This window comes from Aureococcus anophagefferens (assembly GCF_000186865.1).
Source record: "Aureococcus anophagefferens unplaced genomic scaffold AURANscaffold_5, whole genome shotgun sequence".
Taxonomy (NCBI): domain Eukaryota; class Pelagophyceae; order Pelagomonadales; family Pelagomonadaceae; genus Aureococcus; species Aureococcus anophagefferens.
The window spans coordinates 1,781,573-1,798,849 of record NW_008705565.1 but is presented as its reverse complement, the minus strand read 5'-3'; the positions used below and the strand labels follow the sequence as shown (position 1 = coordinate 1,798,849).

Sequence of the window (17,277 nt, the reverse complement as noted above, 5' to 3'; positions counted from 1 at the left end):
GCGCCGCGGCCCCCGTTTCCCAACATGAACTAGAACGTGTCTCCCCAGGGGCTCACGACGCAGCCGTTGTCGATCCAGCGCATGTAGACCTCGTCGCAGTCGTCGCTCTTCGTGCACGTGTTCTTGTACTCCATCGCGTGGAGGTCGTCGACGTGGGCCTGGAAGGCCGCGTAGAGCTTCCGGAACTTGGCGGGCATGGCGTCCTTGAGGTCGTGCTGCTCCTCCGGGTCGACGCTCAGGTCGAAGAGGTACGTCTTGTGGAAGTAGGCCGCGTAGCCGCTCTTGTTCTCCGCGACCTTGTCGCAGTACGTCGCGGGCAGGTCCCAGCACTCGTCCGCGTAGCGGTACGTCTCCGAGTCCGGCGCGCACCACGTCGCCTCCGTGGCGTTGACGACGACCTTGAGGTCGCCCTCGATGTAGGCGCCCGTCGCGAGGCCCATGGCCTCCGTCTCGTAGCCGTAGACGTCGACGTGCACGAGAACGTCGGCCCGCGGGCTCGACGCCGTGGCGTCGGAGCCGAAGAGGGCGTGGTACTGGTTGACGCCGTCGATGTCCGACGGCGGCGACCCGCCGGCGGCGTGGACGAGCGTCGGCAGGATGTCCGTGACGTGGAATAAACCCGCGTGCGTGATGCCGCGGCGGCCGCTCCCGAGGAGCGGCGAGTGCAAAAAGGCGGGGACGCGCACGCCGCCCTCGTAGGGCGTGAACTTCGAGCCCCGCAGGGGCCAGTTCGAGCCGCCGCCCGTCTGCGCGAGCGTCGCGCCGTTGTCGCTCGCGAAGAGCACGATCGAGTTGTCGTACGCGCCGACCGCGTGCATGGTCTTGACGATGGACTCGACGGCCCGGTCCATGAGGAGCGCCGCCGCGGCGAAGGTCGCGCGCTCCGTGCGCGCCTCGTATAAAAAGCTGGCGTTGAAGCGGTCGATCGTCGCGTCGTCGGCCTCGAGGGGCCCGTGCACGGCGTTGAACGCGACGTAGAGGAACAGGGGGTTCCTCGCGCTCTCCGTCCGCAGCAGTTCGACGGCGCGGTCCGTGAAGATGTCCGTGGAGTAGCGGTTGTAGTACTCGTCGCCCGTGGCCGCGCCGTCGTAGTTGAGGTCCGTGATGCTGTCGTTCATGCACCGCTTGATCGCGGAGCTGCAGTTGTAGGAGTTGCAGCCCGCGCCGATCTCGTGCGTGTAATAATCGATGTCCGTCCCATAGAAACCGACGTAGGAGTGGAAGCCCCGGCCCGTGGGCACGTGGTTCCACGTGTAGTGGCCCACGTCCCACTTGCCGATCGCGTGGCTCCGGTACCGCGACGGCAGGAACTGGGGGATGAGGTGGTACTCGAGGGGCAGACCCCAGTGGCTCTGGGTGACGATGACGCCGTGATAGAGGCCCGTCGACGCCGGGTAGAGGCCCGTCAGCAGCGCGCCGCGGCTCGGCGAGCAGTCGCACTGCGTGTAGTAGCGCGTGAGCGTGACCCCTTCGGACGCGAGCTCGTCCAGGAAGGGCGTCGACACCTGGTTCGTCTGGTGCGGCGCCCGGTTGTAGCCGATGTCGTTGTAGCCCATGTCGTCCGCGAGGATGAGCACGAGGTGCGGCGGGTCCTCGGGATCCGGGCCGCCGCCGACGCCCGCGGCGTCGTCGGCGCCGGCGTCGTCGTCCGCGGTGTTCGTCGCGGCGTCGTCGCCCGCGTCGTCGCCGTCGCGCCTGCCGCCGTGCTTCGACGCCGCCGCGTCGTCGCCCGCGTCGTCGCCGTCGCGCTTGCTGCCGTGCTTCGACGCCGCCGCGTCGTCGTCGTCGGACCGGCTCAGGGTCGAGAGCGCCGCCGTGCGGCGCTTCGCGATCGCGCCGCCGCGCCAGGCGACGACGGACGCCGCGACGACGACGGACGCGACGATGGGCAGCGCCCACGCCCGCCGCTCCCGGCGCCGCCGCGTCTCGCCGCTCATATGGCTGCCCCCAGATCGACCGTGTGTGTGTGAAAAGTGCAGCATGAATCCTTGCCGATCATCAACATCGGTAACTTTCCTCTCGCCGAGGCAGCCCCATTCAAGCGGACCACTCACCGCCGATCCAGTAGACGATGGGTGTTTTGCGGAAGGTAATCGTTGCGCTCGCCGCGGCGCCTGCCGCGGCGCAGCTCTTCCCCGTGCGCGGCAGCGACTCGTCCCTGAAATTCGCCGTCCACGACGACGGCACCTGCGAGGGCAGCGGCCGCTTCGTCGCGCCGCGCCTCGAGGCGCGCGAGGTCCTCGTCATCCGCGACGTCGACGTCCTGCAGCAGTTCGAGGCCATCAAGGCGACGACGGCGCAGGCCAAGGCGGCGCGCGACGGCGAGCTCGCGGACGTGCGCGCCGCGGCCAAGGCCAACGCCGCCGCGGACGGGTCGCTCGCGGAGCGCGTCACGAACGTCGAGGCCGTCGCCGTCCTCGCCGACGAGACGAACCAGGCCCAGGAGACCGCCATCGCCAAGGTGGCCGGCGACATGCGCGCCGCGCTCGAGCAGAAGCAGACGAAGGACGGCGAGCTCGCGGCGGCGGCGAAGGCCGACGTCGACGCGCGGTTCAAGCAGAAGCAGGAGCAGGACGACGCCTTGGCGGCGACGACGAAGGCCGAGGTCGACGGAAAGCTTACCGCGATCGACGAGCAGTTCAAGCAGAAGCAGGAGAAGGACGACGCGCTCGCGGCGACGTCCAAGGCTGAGGTCGACGCCAAGTTCACCGCCATCGACGAGCAGTTCAAGCAGAAGCAGGAGACGGACGACGCGTTGGCCGCGACGACCAAGGCTGAGGTCGACGCCAAGTTCACCGCCATCGACGAGCAGTTCAAGCAGAAGCAGGAGACGGACGACGCGTTGGCCGCAACGACGAAGACGGACGTGGACGCAAAGTTCAAGCAGAAGCAGGAGCAGGACGACGCCTTGGCGGCGACGACGAAGACGGAGGTGGACGGCAAATTCGCCGCCATCGACGAGCGGTTGAAGCAGAAGCAAGAGAAGGACGACGAATTGGCCGCGACGACAAAGACCGAGGTCGACGGCAAGTTCGCGGCGATCGACGAGCGATTCGCGCAGAAGCAGCAGAAGGACGACGAATCGGCGGCGACGACGAAGACCGAGGTGGACGCCAAGTTCGCGGCCCTCGACGAGCGACTGAAGCAGAAGCAGCAAAAAGACGACGAACTGGCGACGACGACGAAAGCGGACGTCGACGCGAAATTCGCCCAAAAGCAGGAGAAGGACGACGCGTTGGCGGCGTCGACGAAGACCGAGCTCGATGCCAAATTCGCGGCCATGGAGGAGCAGCGCCAGCAGAAGCAGCAGAAAGACGACGAAGTGGCGACGGCGACCAAGGCCGAGGTCGACGGCAAATTTACGGCCCTCGACGAGCGATTGAAGCAGAAGCAGGAACAGGACGACGCGTTGGTTGCCGCGACGAAGACCGAGGTCGACGGCAAGTTCACCGCGATCGACGAGCGGTTGAAGCAGAAGCAGGAGCAGGACGACGCGCTCGCGGCGACGACGAAGACCGAGGTCGAGGCCAAGTTCGCCGCCGCCGAGGCGCGGCGCCAGGAGCAGCTGCAGGCGGACGAGGAGGCGGCGCTCAAGAAGCAGCTCGCGCTCGACCAGCGCCTCGGCAAGGCGGACGCCGCGGCCAAGGAGAACGCGGCCGCGGACGCGGCGCTCGCGGAGCGCGTCACGAACGTCGAGGCCGTCGCCGTCATGGCCGACGAGCACAACCAGGTCCAGGACGCCGCCATCGCCACGGCGGCGAGCGACGCGGCCGCCGCGCTCGCGGCGAAGCGGGTCGAGGACGACGCGCTCGCGGCCAAGGCCAAGGCCGACGTCGACGAGCGCTTCCAGCAGAAGCAGGCGGCGGACGACGCGCTCGCGGCGACGACCAAGGCGGCGCTCGACGAGAAATTCCGGGTCCTCGAGGAGCAGCGCCAGCAGAAGCAGGAGAAGGACGACGCTTCGGCCGCGGCGACCAAGGCCGAAGTCGACGGGAAATTCTCCGCGGTCGACGAGCGGCTCAAGCAGAAGCAGGAAAAAGACGATGCTCACGCGGCGACGACCAAGGCGGACGTCGACGCGCGATTCACGCAGAAGCAGGAGAAGGACGACACGCTCGCGGCGGCGACCAAGGCCGAAGTCGACGGGAAATTCTCCGCGATCGACGAGCGGCTCAAGCAGAAGCAGGAAAAAGACGATGCTCACGCGGCGACGACCAAGGCGGACGTCGACGCCAAGTTCGCGGCCCTCGACGAGCGCCTGCAACAGAAGCAGCAAAAGGACGACGACTCGGCGAAGACGACGGCCGCGGGCGTCGACGCCAAGTTCGCCGCCGTCGACGAGCGCCTCGCGCAGAAGCAGCAGGCCGACGACGAGCGCGCCGCGCAGAAGCAGGCCAAGGACGACGAGCTCGCCAAGGCGGCGGCCGCCGCGTCGGAGGCCAAGTTCGCCGCGATCGAGGCGCGGCGCGAGGAGGCGCTGCGCGCGGCCGAGGAGCGGCGGAAGAGCGACGACGAGCAGGAGCGCGCCTACCGGGACGACGTCGCGCAGCGCCTCGCCGCGCTCGAGAAGAAGTTCGACGACAAGCTCCGCGTCGTCCAGTCGAAGCTCGACGCCAAGGCCCGCGTCATCGACAACCTCGTCAACATCGTCGCGCGCGACGCCTCCGGCGAGCTCCAGACGCTCCGCGCGGTCCGCGACGAGCTCACCCAGGCCATGCAGGCGTAAGTACCATTCAAGACCCTTTTGGTCGAGGACTGGCTAGACTCGAGCTGTATAGACTTCATGGCGTTACTTCGCGGAATTCACACGCATGAGAAAGGCGTGATGCACGCCGCGCGGGGCGGCGGGCGGAAGGGCTTGATGAGGAGGCGAGCCAGCGCGAGGAGTCGCTCGGCCCGGCCGCGCAGGCGGGCGGCCGGGTGGACGACGAGGACGCGGGAGTGGCGGAAGTCGAGCGAGGGCTGGCGCGGCGCGACGCGTACCGTCGCGGCGGCGTCCGGGGCGCCGGGGTCCGTCGCGGCGTCGTCTGGGGCGCCGGGGCAGAGGAAGACGAAGGGCTCCGCGGGGACGATGGGCGCGAACGGTTCGGTGCGGGCCTTCGGAGAGGCCGGGACTGGCTCCGGAGCGGCCGGGACGGCCGGCGCGAGGCTCTCCCGCACGACGCGCGGCTCCGGCGTGGGCGCGGCCGTGGTCGGCGCGGGGCGCGGCGGCACGAGCACGTAGTTCGGCGGCGGCTTCTCGAGGAGCATCGTCGGCGGCGCCGCGCGGGAGACGTGCGTCGCGTAGACGATCGCGCAGACGACCGCCGCGACGATGGCGACGCCCCCGCGGCCGCGCGCCGGTTTCTTCCACTCGGTGATCTCCGCGGGCGTCGCGACGGGCTCGGCGATCGCGAACGGGATCTCGCGCGACGGCTTCGCGGGCGTCGCGATCGCGCGAGCGGTTAACGAGTTCGCGTCGAGCTCGCCGAGCGGGCGGCGCGATGGTGGCGTGATGGCCATGATGTGTTCGATGTCAGGCGTCTTCGGGACGACGGCCTTCTTCTTCGGCGCCGGCGCTGGCGGCGCCGGCGGCTTCCCATGGCCCCGGAAGAAGTGTCGAACTCGAGGGGGACTCGTCGGGCTCCGTGGGCCTCGAGCGCACCACATAATCATCGATTCGGGGTTGTCGAAGTCACCAAACATCGCGCCTCCCGTCCCCGCGCGGCGCTTCGTCCCGATGCTAACGATTTGTCGTCGCGAGGGTCAACAAAATATGGCCCCCGAAGTTGCCGTACACGTACGGGCTTACGCCTGGCGGATCTGCACGCTGACGCGCGTGTTCCGGAGCCAGTCGGGGAGCCCCTTGGGCTGGGAGTTGGGCGCGACGTGGGACATGCCGTGGAGCGCCAGGTGGGCCGGCGCGCCGTTGAAGACGAGCGCGTCGCCGGATCGGAAGTCGAAGTCGAACTTCGCGTCGCCCGCCGTCGCCCCGTAGATGGCGCCGCCCGGCGCCCCCCCGCTGGGCGTGCCGCAGTGGAATCGAGCCGAGTTGCCGAGGCTGAAGAGGACGACCCAGTGGCCCATGCCGTCGACGTGGTTCGGGAGCGAGCCCGACGCGGGGTACATGATCGCCTGGGCGAGGTAGTAGGCGCGCCGGTTCGAGAGCGCGGCGGCGGCGAGGCGCCGCGTCGCGTCGTCGGCCAGTCGCCCGTCGGCGGGCAGGAGCGAAGCGTCGCGCACGGCCTCCTCCGCGAGGTCGAGGACCTCGTCGGCGATCTCCGAAAAGGCCTCCGCGACGCGGCCGTAGGCGCCGCCGCCGCCACCGAAGCCGCCGCCGCCGCCGAAGCCGCCGCCGCCGATGACGGTGCCACGCGAATTCAGCGGGATGGGCCGCATGCCGCCGTGCTTGCCGCTGCGCATGCCGTCCGCGGCCGCCGTGAGCAGGGACGGCGCGGCGCGCGGCCCGGGCGCCGCCGGCGCCGGCGCGGCGTTCCGCGCGGCTTTCGCGTAGGCGCGGATGGCCTTGGTCGCCCGGAGCTGGCCCGTGGCCACGCGGCTGCCGACGTTCTGGCGCGCGTCGCAGTGCCGCTCGACGAGGCGCGAGACGCGCAGGCCGCGGTCGCCCGCGAAGTCGCGGACGACGACGATGGGGGAGAAGATGCCCGTCGGCGTCTTGAGGCGCATGACCTCGCAGCGGCCGACGAAGGCGCCCGCGCCCCGGACGACCGCGCCGACGCTCGCGCGGCGCTCGACGCGCACGACGGAGCGCCCGGCCCAGACGGCGCCGATCGTCGTCTCGCGGATCTCGGCGCGCGAGAACGGGCGGCCGTCGGGCGCGAGGAGCGCGAAGGTCGCGAGCGGGTCGTCGCGCGGCCCGAGGCCGAGGCGCTCGCGCACGAGCTCGAAGATCAGCGCGAGCGCGCGCCCCGCGGGGACGCGCCGGAGGCGCACCGAGTCGCCGCCGGGGACGACGACGCGCAGCGCCCGGAACTCGCCGCCGGCCGCGGGCGCCGCCGCGCCGGCCGCCGCCGCCGCCGCGCCGGCGCCGGCGAGCTCGCGCGCGAACTTTTCGTCGGCGTCGCTCTGGCGGCGGCGCGCGTCGTCGTCCGCGCGCTCGAGGTCGCGCGCGACCTTGGCGTCCGCGTCGCTCTGGCGGCGGCGCGCGCGCTCGGCCCGCCGCTCGTCCGCGGCGAGGCGCCGGGCCAGCGCCGCGTCGTCGTCCGCCGCGGGCGGGTCGACGAGCTCGACGTCGCTGTCCGAGTCCGCGACGGCGAGGACGTCCTCCGCCTCGTCGTCGGAGATCTCGATGACCTCGACGGCGCGCACGACCTCGTCGATGTCGCGCTGCGACGCTTCGAACGCGTCGAGGACCTCGCGCTGCTCCGCGCGCGTGTGCGCGTACATGAGCGCCGACGCCGCGAGCGCCGTCGCGTTCGCCGGGCCGGCGGCGCAGTGGCGCGCGATCGCGGCCACCGCGGGCGAGTCGTCCGCCGCGCCGCCGCCGACGGCGCTGGCGGCGCGCTCGAGCGCCTCGGCGTCGTCGCCCACGAGGCGCACGAGCCGGTGGAGCTCCTGCTCCCAGTCGAGCGCAACGCGTGCGTTAGTGTCTTTCGCCTTCTTCAACGGCGTCGTCATCGTCTCAGCAGGTGGGAGCACGTCGCACGAGGGACGAGGGATCGGTCCCGCGCGCTCTCCGGCGGACCGAGCCTCGACCTCAACATGCAGTGATGTTGACCTTTTTACACTCGCGAAACAACGTACCTCGGTCCCGGGTGCGTCGTCACGCGCACGGTGCGCACCTCGCAGTTCGCGAAGCGCGGGCCGAGGACGTTGTCCGGGTCGTCGACGAAGTCCGTCGTGTGGCCGCCGTGGTGCGGCCCGTCGAAGAGCACCGCCAGCAAGCCGCCGTGGGCGACGACGGCGATCCTGTCCTCGGGCCGTTTCGCCAGCCAGGCCAGCGCGGCGAGCCCCCGCGCCGCGACGGACGCCTCGGCCTCGAGGTCGACGGGGTCCCAGTTCGTCTCGTCGGCCGGCAGCTGCGCCACGTCGAGCCCCGGGAACTTGGCCGCGAGCTCCGCGCTCGGCCGCCGCCGGCCGTTCTCGAGCTGGCCGCTCCACTCGCGCAGCTCCTCGACGGCGACGAAGGTCCCCGCGGCGGCGCGGTCCGGGTAGAGGATCCGCGCGGTCTCGATGGCGCGGCTCAGCGGCGACGCGACGACGAGCTCCGGCGAAACGCCCGCGGGCAGCGCCGCGTGGGCCGCGCGCGCCTCCTCCCGCCCCCGCTCCGTGAGCTCCGCGTCGAAGGCGTCGTCGACCTTCATCTGCGCGATGAACGCGTCGAAGTCGCAGCCCTCGTCGCGCATGCGCTCCGCGCGCACGTTGTGCTGCGCCTGGCCGTGCCGCGCGAAGGAGATGGTCTGCGTGCGCGGCTGCAGCGTCGAGGCGAGGGCTGCCATCGCGAGGAGTGGCAACGGGAAGCGGCGCGCCGGCATGCAGGTCCTATCGAGAGCTGGCCGAGCTGATGGCCCATGCGGTGGCACCTCAGCGACAGCTTCAGCCACCTGGTGCCTGGGCCGATGCTGCCGCCGCAACGAGAGGCTGCCCCGCCGAGCGGGCTGGAACGTCGTCGCGCCGCGGCGTCCGCGGGGCGGCATGGAGCGCTTTGCGCTGCCCGAGGACCACAGCACGCACGAGGTGCTCAAGGCCGTGTTCCACCACTACTGCCGCTTCGGCCGCACGTCGGCGTCGGGCAAGAGCGAGCAGCGCCTCGACAACGTGAACTGGGCCAAGCTCTGCAACCAGACGCCGGACCTCTACACCAAGTACTTCACCAAGTCGGACACGGACATCATCTTCTCCCACGCCGTCGCCCACGGCGAGCGGCGCCTCGACTACAACCACTTCCTCGAGGCGCTCTATCAGATGGCGCTCCGCAAGTACCCGGAGTGCGACCCGATGACGGCCTTCGCGAACCTCCTCGCGGAGCACGTCCTGGGCCTCGTCGCCGAGGAGGGCCACGCGCGCGGCACCGTGGACCGCATCCTCGGCGACCTGACGAGGCCCGCGCCCGCCGCCGCCGCGTGACGCCGGGGGAAGGACGTAAGCTCGCCGGGAGACGCGTCGGAGACCCGTCCGCGGGGCGCCGAGACGGGGCATCGTAACATATCCCGCCGGCCAAATTTAAGCGGCGTTTAACATATCCCGCCGGCGAGAAATGTTAACGGTCCAGGGATGATCAGATCTGTCGTTGCCCGCCCGGTTGCTCCCGCAGAGGCCGCCATGGTGGCCGCATATCGAGTACGACCCCACGGAGGAGATGAAGCTGCCGCCGCGGCGGCCGAGGAGACGCCGGACCTTCTTGACGGTCGCGTCTTTCTGCGCGACGGGCTCGCCCTTCGGGCTCGGGACCTCCGAGGCGGCCGCGGGCTTCTGGGAGCCGCCGCGCGTGTTGCTGTGGCGGTACCGCGCCTCGACGAGCCGCGCGTGGTCGATGGGCAGCGTGAGGTCGATGTCCCCGAGCACGGCCTCAGCCGTCGAGAGGCGGCGGTCGATGTCGGTCTCGTACTCGTACTCTCGTACTCGACCTGCTCGTTGATGTACACCGTGCGCTCCGCGTTGTCCGGCTTGAAGTGCACGTCGCCCGTCGAGAAGACCTTGAGCGTGTCGCCCTCCGTCGAGTAGAACTCGACGCCGAACGCGTCCGCCATCTCGTAGCGCGTCACCTTGAAGTTGATGTACGACTGCGACACGTACGGGTCGTTCCACCACTGGTTGCCCCAGACCTCCGTGTCGAGCGTCGACGAGTCGCAGGTCGTGACGCAGTCCGCGCCGCTCGCGGTCTGCACAACGTTGCCGGACTCCGTGAGGTCGTAGGTCGACGTGTCGTCGTCCGAGTACGTGACCGTGATGTCGCTGCCCGTCACCTCGGAGACCGTCGCGGAGTAGGACTCGCCGTCGTCGTAGAGCGCGGAGACGGCGTCGCCGACCTCGCAGTAGTTGACCGCCGAGTCGGTCACGAGCTCGCCGCCGCTGAGGAGCGCCGACGGGCACTCGAAGCCCCCGTACCAGTAGCCGTCTTCCGAGTACGTGTTGTTCTCGCTGTAGTACGGGCAGCACGTGTGGCTCCCGACCTCGCAGTAGCACTTGGCGCACACCGACGACACGCCGCCCGTGTTCGCGCGGCACGTCGAAGGGATGCCGTTCGGGCACGGGTACACGCCGCCGCTCGTGCCGGTCTGGCACTCCCAGTCGAACGACACGACGAAGCCCGCGCGCTCGAACAAGTTCAAGTCGCCCGAGCCCAGGCCGAGCACGCCGAGGCTCTCCCCGTCTTCGAGGCGGCGGCGCATGGGCAGTTGGTAGTCGTCCAAGGTCGAGTAGTCGTCCGGGTCGACGCCGTGCCCGAGCGTCGTGGTGCCGATGGGCGCGGACGGCGTGTAGGTGTGGTTGTAGACCTGCGACGCGCAGTGTGGAGGGGCTGCGAGGCGGGTGTTTGGGGCAGCGTTTGGACGCGGGATCGCACCATCTCCTCGACGTGGTCCAGCGTCGCCTCGATGCTCTCGAGGTCCTCGGAGGAGGTGGCGCTGGAGCTGCTGCCGAAGGCCGCGGCGCCGACGGCGAGCGCGAGGATCGCGCGCATGCTGTACATCGCGCGGGCACGATGGAATTTTAGCTGTTCCAACAAGGGTGGATGCCCGAATTGATGAAGTGCGACATCATCATGAGCTCGCCGGTCCACGGGCACTGAGACGGGACAGACTTCGGGACAGGGCCACCCCGGCTGGTTCACACGAGGTTATCGGAGAAGCGGACGGTCCGCGGCGACGCGGGCGGCGGCCGGGCCGCGGAGCTTCCCCCGACGGAGCTTCCCCGGAGCTCGACGAAGGAGCCGTCCCGCGCGTCGACGGACGAGGTCCGGCCGGGCGCGGACTTGCGGAAGGGCCCCTGCGGCGACGCCGGCTCCGGCGCCGCGCCGGGGTCGCTCTTGCGGAGCGACGTCGAGCTCCGGCGGACGGCGTCGAAGAGCCGGCGGCGCTCGAGGACGCGCTGGATGACGGACCGGGGCCGCACGTGGGCCGAGAAGCGCCGCGCGAGGATGCTGCGCGAGGGGCGGCTGAAGCCCTCCTCGTGGACCGCCGCGAACTCGACGTGGTCGTCGTCGCGCCGGTGCTTGCCGGCGAGCAAGAAGTCGACGAACGTGAGGAGCCCGTCGAGGACGCAGGCCGCGACGGCCGCGAGCGCGTGGCGCACGAGGAGCCGGTCCGCGGAGAGGTCGTCGCGGTAGAAGAGGAAGATGAGCACGTGGCCCAGCGAGACGACCGCGCGCGCGCCGTAGGCGTAGAGGCGCGCGACGTTCCTGAGCACGAAGCCCTTGTGGTTCAGGCGGATGACGAGGTAGCAGACCATGGCCCCCGTGAGCGAGAAGCTCATGAAGCTCGCGTGGCCCTCCTTGACGAGGGAGTCCGGGCACGCCGCCGCCGGCGCGTACCCATCCGCGAGAAACCGCCGGCGGTGGCCGTCGTCGCGATGGTCGTCGTCGCGATGGTCGTCGTCGGACGGGTACGACGGCATCTCCGCGGCCGAGTAGTCCTTGCAGGAGTAGCTCGTCGACCTACGAGGATGCGGTTTACGAGAAGAGCGTCGCCGTCGGACGCCGCCGGCGACAGGTCCATCTCGACGAGCTTGATCGCGCAGCCCACGAGCAGGATGTAGTAGCTCGACAGCGCCTAGGAGAATTCGTTTTTTCCCGGCCGTTCGCTCGGAACTGGCGCGGGGCCGCGCCGACAGGATGCGCCAGACCGCGCCGCGCTTCTTCGACCGGCCGAGCGCGTGCATGCCGATGCGCGGCACCGTGTTGAACGTGAGCACGGCGAGCGCGAAGACGAGCGTGAAACCGGCGACGGAGAAGGTGTAGGACCCGCTCTCGTGCGCGTCGAGCGTCGACACGCCCGTCGTGAGCTGGAGCACGGCCTCGCCGAGCATGATCATCGTGATGGCCGTGTGGCGGCCGATGAGGTGCTCCTCGTGGACGTGCGCGCGCCGCGTGTGGCGCTCGAAGGCGCGCGAGCCCAGCAGGTGCAGCGCGACGACCTCGAGCACGTGCCAGGCGATGCGCATGAAGAGGAGCGCGGGCACGACGCGGATGTCCGCGCCGTCGACGCCCGCGGCCCAGACGACGGCGACGGTCTCCGCCGTCGCGAGCGCCGCGTCCGTCCGCGTGCCCAGCAGCTCCCGGTTCGACTCGAAGGCCATGGCGTTGAGGATCGCCACCGCGAAGCGGTTCGCGCCGAAGCCGACGAGGAACGCGCGCGCGTACGACGCGTCGGTCTTCGCGAAGCCCGTGCACCCCAGGTAGGCGCCGTCCGCGCCCGTGTTCGCGTTCAGCACCATGAGGAAGATGCCCAGCGCGCTCAGCCCGTAGCAGCAGCCGTGGTAGATGTCCATGGACCTACCGTTGCTCGTCGTCTTCGCCTCTCGAAATCTCTCGACCGTCGTCGCGGCCGCGGGACGCCGCCGGGGACGCGAAGCGGTTCGCGTAGAGCGTGACGTCGAGCCAGGCCTGGTAGCAGCTAAAGAAGGGGATCCACGTCGCGTGGATGGCCTTGGACACGCCGCAGTCCTTGATGATGTAGCCGCAGTTGTAGGCGAGGCTCACGAAGAGCAGGTCCGTCATGAGCTCCATCCAGGTCTCGTGGCGGTGCGCGCCGTGGCTGTCGAGCGCCTTCGCCAGCGACTGCTTGCGGGCGTCGTCGTCGTCGGCGCCGGCGTCGCACGCCGGCGCGTCCTCCGACCCGGGCCGCTCCGGCGTCACGGGCCGCGCCTCGGACGCGGGCGCGTCGGCGTCGCCGTCGTCGCACGCCGCGCTCGGCATGCTCTGGAGCTGCATGGGAGGCCTACGCCGCGGCGCCCATGGGGCTGCGCACCACCAAGGGTGTGGGAGGACTCGTGGACAGGGCTGGGTGGGGGATGGCACTGCCGAATAGGGCGAGCTTGCCTTCACGCCAGCAACCTTCTCGCGAGTTGAGCCGCCGCAGTCGCCGCCTCGCGCCGCCGACCGCGCGCCGAACCGACACAGCGACCGGCCGCGCGCCGGTTCCCGTTGCACGCGCCATGGCCGACGAGGAGGAGCAGGTCGACTACGACGACGCCGGCGCCGACGACGCCGAGGCCGGCGGCGACGAGGGCGGCGACGGCGCCGTGGACCCCGAGCTCGAGGAGATGAAGCGGCGCGTCCAGGAGATGGAGGACGAGGCGGCGAAGCTCAAGGCCATGCAGCAGGAGCTCCAGGTCGAGACGGGCGCCGAGGCGAAGAAGGAGAACGACACCGACGAGCGGTCCATCTACGTCGGGCAGGTCGACTACGACGCGACGCCCGAGGAGCTCCAGGCGCACTTCGCGGCCTGCGGCACGATCAACCGCGTGACCATCCTCTGCGACAAGTTCACGGGCCGGTCCAAGGGCTACGCCTACGTCGAGTTCGAGGAGCCCGCGTCCGTGCCGACGGCCGTGCTCCTCGACAACTCGATCTTCAAAGGCCGCCAGCTCAAGGTCGTCGCGAAGCGCACGAACGTGCCCGGCCAGGGCCGCGGCCGAGGGCGCGGCCGCGGCCGCGGCCGGGGCCGCGGCAAGGGCCGCAAGGGCAAGGGCTACTACAAGGGCTACCGCCCCTACTAGGCCGCGGCGCCGCCGCCGCCCCCCTCGAAAAAACGCGCGCGCGCCCCCCTCGCCTAAGCTCGACCAAGAGAGCGGCGGTGGCGTGGACGGGGGCGCGCGACCAAGATAGCGACTGTGGCGTGGGCCCGGGCGGGCGCGGGCGGGCGCGCGACCAAGAGAGCGGCGCGTGGCGTGGGCCAGGGGCGCGCGACCAAGATAGCGACGGTTACGTGGGCCCGGGGTGACGCGGGCGGGCGCGCGCTCGCGCGCGGCGCCTACCACATGGGCATCTGGTGGACGCGCTGGGACTGGTCCTCCTCCTCGCGGAGCTTCTTGGCGAACTTGTGGAGCTGCGCCTGGAGCGTGGCGATCTGCTCGGCCTTGCGGTCGAGGATGGCCTGGAGCCGGGACACGTAGGTGTCGATGTCGTAGTCGGGCACGTCGCCGCCCTGGACCTGCTGGAGCATGCGGCCCTCCTCCGTGAGGAGCTCCGCGTTCTCCTGGATGACGTTCATGTGCGCGTTGAGCAGCGCCTCCTCCTCCTCGAAGAGGCTGTCCACCGTGCGGGGAGCGGAGGACCTCGGGCGGGTCGTCGCCGCCGCCCGCGCGGCGGCGCGGGCGGCGCGGGCGCGACGACCGCGGGCCGCGGGTCGTCGGGGCCGGCCTTGACGTCGTCCTTGGCCTCGTCGCGGGGCCGCGGCGCGGCCTTGGCCGGCGGCGCGTAGCCGAACTTGGCGTCCGCGTCCGGCGGCGGCGGCCGCGCGGGCGCGGCCGCCGCCCGGGGCGGCGCGCCGCGCGGCGCGTCGTCGGCGCGGCCCGGCGCGCCGGCGCCCAGGGACCGGCGCGCGGCCGCGGACGCGGGCCGCGCGGGCGGCGCGGACGGCGCCGGCGGCGCGGACCGGCGCCGGTCGCGCGCGGCGTCGGCGCCGGGCGCGCGCGCGGACGGCGGCCGGTCGTCCTTGGCGCCGCCGCGGCGCTCGTTGGCCTCGGCCGCCGCGTTGCGCTCCGACAGCGGCTGGACGGCGTGGGGCTGCTTCTCCTTGACGCGGTCCGCGTAGCGGAGCGTGTTGATCGTGTGGTCCGTCGCGGACACGGACGGCGACACCGTCGCGATCATGGCGACGCGGCAGTGCGGCCGCACGAAGGAGTCGCGGAGCACCATGGTGAGCTTGGACGCGCGGAAGGGCACGTGCGCGTCGCGCGTCGCCAGGCCCCGGATGCATTCCTTGAGCGCGAGCAGGCTCTTGTTGATCTCCGCGGATTCCGTCCGGAGCTGGCGGTTGTGGCTCCGCGTGTCCTGGCCGCGCTCGCTGCCCGCCAGATCCACGAGGCTCAGCTTGCCCAGCAGCTTGCCCGACGCCTTTTCCCGGAGGCAGATGGAGCAGATCGCGTGCGACCGCGACGACGCGTCGTTCATCTCCGTCCGCTGCTTCGTCCGGAGCTCGTTGCCCTCGCGGATCGTCTCGAGCAGCGCCTCCGGCGACGGCGCGGCGGCCTCGGACAGGCCCACGACGTTGACCTCGCCCTTGCCGTCCTCGCGGACCTGGAGCCGCGCCCGGTCCCGCAGCAGGTCCTGGCACCGGCCGCCGTAGATCTCGAAGAACGACACGCCGACGTTGACGCCGCCGGCGTTCCCGAGCGCCGTGAAGACCGCGTAGGCCGCGCGGTCCTGGATGCCCTCCATCGTGTAGGTCTTGCCCGAGCCCGTCTGGCCGTAGGCGAAGATCGTCGCGCGGCCCCGGCGCGACACGACGAAGTCGACGAGCGGCGCGCCGACGCACGCGTAGACCTCCTCGGTCTCGACGGCCTCGGAGAACGCGTGGTCGAAGGCGAACTGCGTGTTGTTCAGGTACTTGGTGATGCCGTCGACGCGGTGGCGGCAGTCGTGGACGACGACGGCCGGGTGCACGCACGACACCGCGTCGTGGTCGTTCGCCGCGACCTCCCGCCGGCCGATGGGCCGCTTCCGCACGCAGATGCAGATCTCGTTGCCGCTCCCCGCCGTCGCGACGTCGCCGCAGTCGAAGGGCACGTGCGGCGCGCCCGTGGGGCGCGCCTCGCGCCACGCGCCGATCATCTTCACGAAGTCCGCGTCGCCCAGGAGGCCCTGCTCCGCGTTCCGCTTCTCCTCCGCGCGCTTGTCCGCCTACGAAGGGGCGATTCACGGGGCGGGTCGCGCGGGTCCCGCCGCGCGCGGCGCACCTTGCGCTCCTCCATCTGCTGCCGCCGCTCCTGGCGCTTCTTCTCGATGTCCTGCATGGCGGCCAGCGTGCTCTTGGGCTTGCCGGGGCCGCCATCGACGCTGCGCCGCTTCTGGACGTTCATTTTGTCGGCCGCGAAGGCGGACGCGAGCGCCGGGTGCGGCGCGGCGGACGGCGGCGGCCGCGCGGGGAGCTCGGGCGACTCGGGCGCCGCGGCGGGGGCTGGTGGTGCGTCCGCTGCGCGACGGCCAGCACGGATGGCTGCGGGGGCTGGTCTGCGGCGCCGTGCGGCTGCCAACTCGCGAGCACGGCGGGCGGCCGACCCGTTCGAAAGGCGGGCCGCGCGAGGTTTGCTGCAAACAAAAAAGATCTTTTGTCCGTCCTTGTGGCAGTTCAGCTCCGGCCTATGGCGCGCAACATGGTCGCCTTCTGCGCTCAAACCAGCAGGCGCCTGCGCCTCCTCGCGGCCCTCGTCGCGGTCGTCGCCGCCCAGGACGACGCCTGCGACGAGGGCACGCGTTGCGCGTTCGCCGACGCGGCCAGCAACGCCACGACGTTCAAAACAACCGTTACCCCGTCGCCCTCGACGCTCTCGACGGTCTACGAGCAGCGGCCCGCGTTCCGCGCGTTGCTGGACCTCAACGACGGCCTGCGGTCCCTGGGCCTCGGGACGCAGCTGGACCTGCCGCGGATCGTCGTCGTCGGCGACCAGTCCGCGGGCAAGTCGAGCGTGCTCGAGGCGATCTCGGGCGTGCAGCTGCTGCGGGGCACGGGCTTCGTGACGCGCGCGCCCATCGAGCTGCGGCTCGTGCGGAGCGCGTCGCCCGGGTGCCGCGCCGTCGTCTCCGCGGAGGGGAGCGACGAGCGGACGCGCGTCGGCTGCGACGGCGTCGGGGAGGCGCTGAACGCGACGATGCGCAAGCTCGTGCGCGCGGGCGGCGGCGTCAGCGAGCGCGCCGTGCGGTGCACGATCAGCAGCCCGAGCGCGCCGGATTTGACATTAGTGGACCTGCCGGGGCTCGCGCGCGTCTCCGTCGAGGGCCAGAGCCGCGACGTGCCCGCGGTGACGAAAGCTCTGGCGCAGCGCTACGCGGCGCCGGCGCGCACGGTGATCCTCGTCGTCGTGCCCTGCAACGCCGACCTCGCGACGGCGGAGGCGCTCAAGCTCGCGCGCGACGCGGACCCGGACGGGGCCCGGACCGTGGGCGTCCTCACGAAGCCCGACCTCATGGACCCGGGCACGGAGGGCTCGCTCGCGGCCATCCTCGACGGCCACGTCGTCAAGCTGGCGGCCCACGGCTGGTACGTGGTCCTGAACCGGGGCCAGCGCGCGCTCGACGCGCGCGCGTCCGTCGCCGACGCGCTCGATCGCGAACGAACCTTCTTCGACGACCGGCTCGCCGCGCTCCGCGACGCGCGGCCGGCCCGCTTCGGCGTGCCG

At 71.5% G+C, this 17,277-nt stretch overlaps 5 protein-coding genes across 5 annotated transcripts; 3 read left to right on the top strand and 2 right to left on the bottom strand.

The window, feature by feature from the left end:
* Window positions 1-29: 29 nt before the first annotated feature.
* On the bottom strand, window positions 30-1,937 carry ARS13 (putative arylsulfatase; the record flags this gene model as incomplete). The annotated part of the gene is made up of 1 exon (XM_009036713.1): window positions 30-1,937. The coding sequence occupies one exon, from the start codon at window positions 1,935-1,937 to the stop codon at window positions 30-32; it is 1,908 nt and encodes a 635-aa protein (XP_009034961.1).
* A 134-nt stretch (window positions 1,938-2,071) lies between these two features.
* Window positions 2,072-4,726, top strand: AURANDRAFT_62701 (hypothetical protein; the record flags this gene model as incomplete). The annotated part of the gene is made up of 1 exon (XM_009036937.1): window positions 2,072-4,726. One exon carries the CDS (start codon window positions 2,072-2,074, stop codon window positions 4,724-4,726), a length of 2,655 nt encoding a protein of 884 aa, XP_009035185.1.
* An 8,366-nt stretch (window positions 4,727-13,092) lies between these two features.
* AURANDRAFT_23087 (hypothetical protein) lies at window positions 13,093-13,656 on the top strand (the record flags this gene model as incomplete). Its single annotated transcript, XM_009036938.1, has 1 exon — window positions 13,093-13,656. The coding sequence occupies one exon, from the start codon at window positions 13,093-13,095 to the stop codon at window positions 13,654-13,656; it is 564 nt and encodes a 187-aa protein (XP_009035186.1).
* Window positions 13,657-13,931: 275 nt separating this feature from the next.
* AURANDRAFT_2307 (hypothetical protein) lies at window positions 13,932-15,619 on the bottom strand (the record flags this gene model as incomplete). The annotated part of the gene is made up of 2 exons (XM_009036485.1): window positions 13,932-14,214; window positions 14,535-15,619. Coding segments are annotated over 2 exons (1,368 nt in total), but the record flags the coding sequence as incomplete, so codon positions are not given.
* A 635-nt stretch (window positions 15,620-16,254) lies between these two features.
* AURANDRAFT_23464 (hypothetical protein) lies at window positions 16,255-17,235 on the top strand (the record flags this gene model as incomplete). The annotated part of the gene is made up of 1 exon (XM_009036939.1): window positions 16,255-17,235. A coding segment is annotated over one exon (981 nt), but the record flags the coding sequence as incomplete, so codon positions are not given.
* Between the last annotated feature and the right edge of the window lie 42 nt (window positions 17,236-17,277).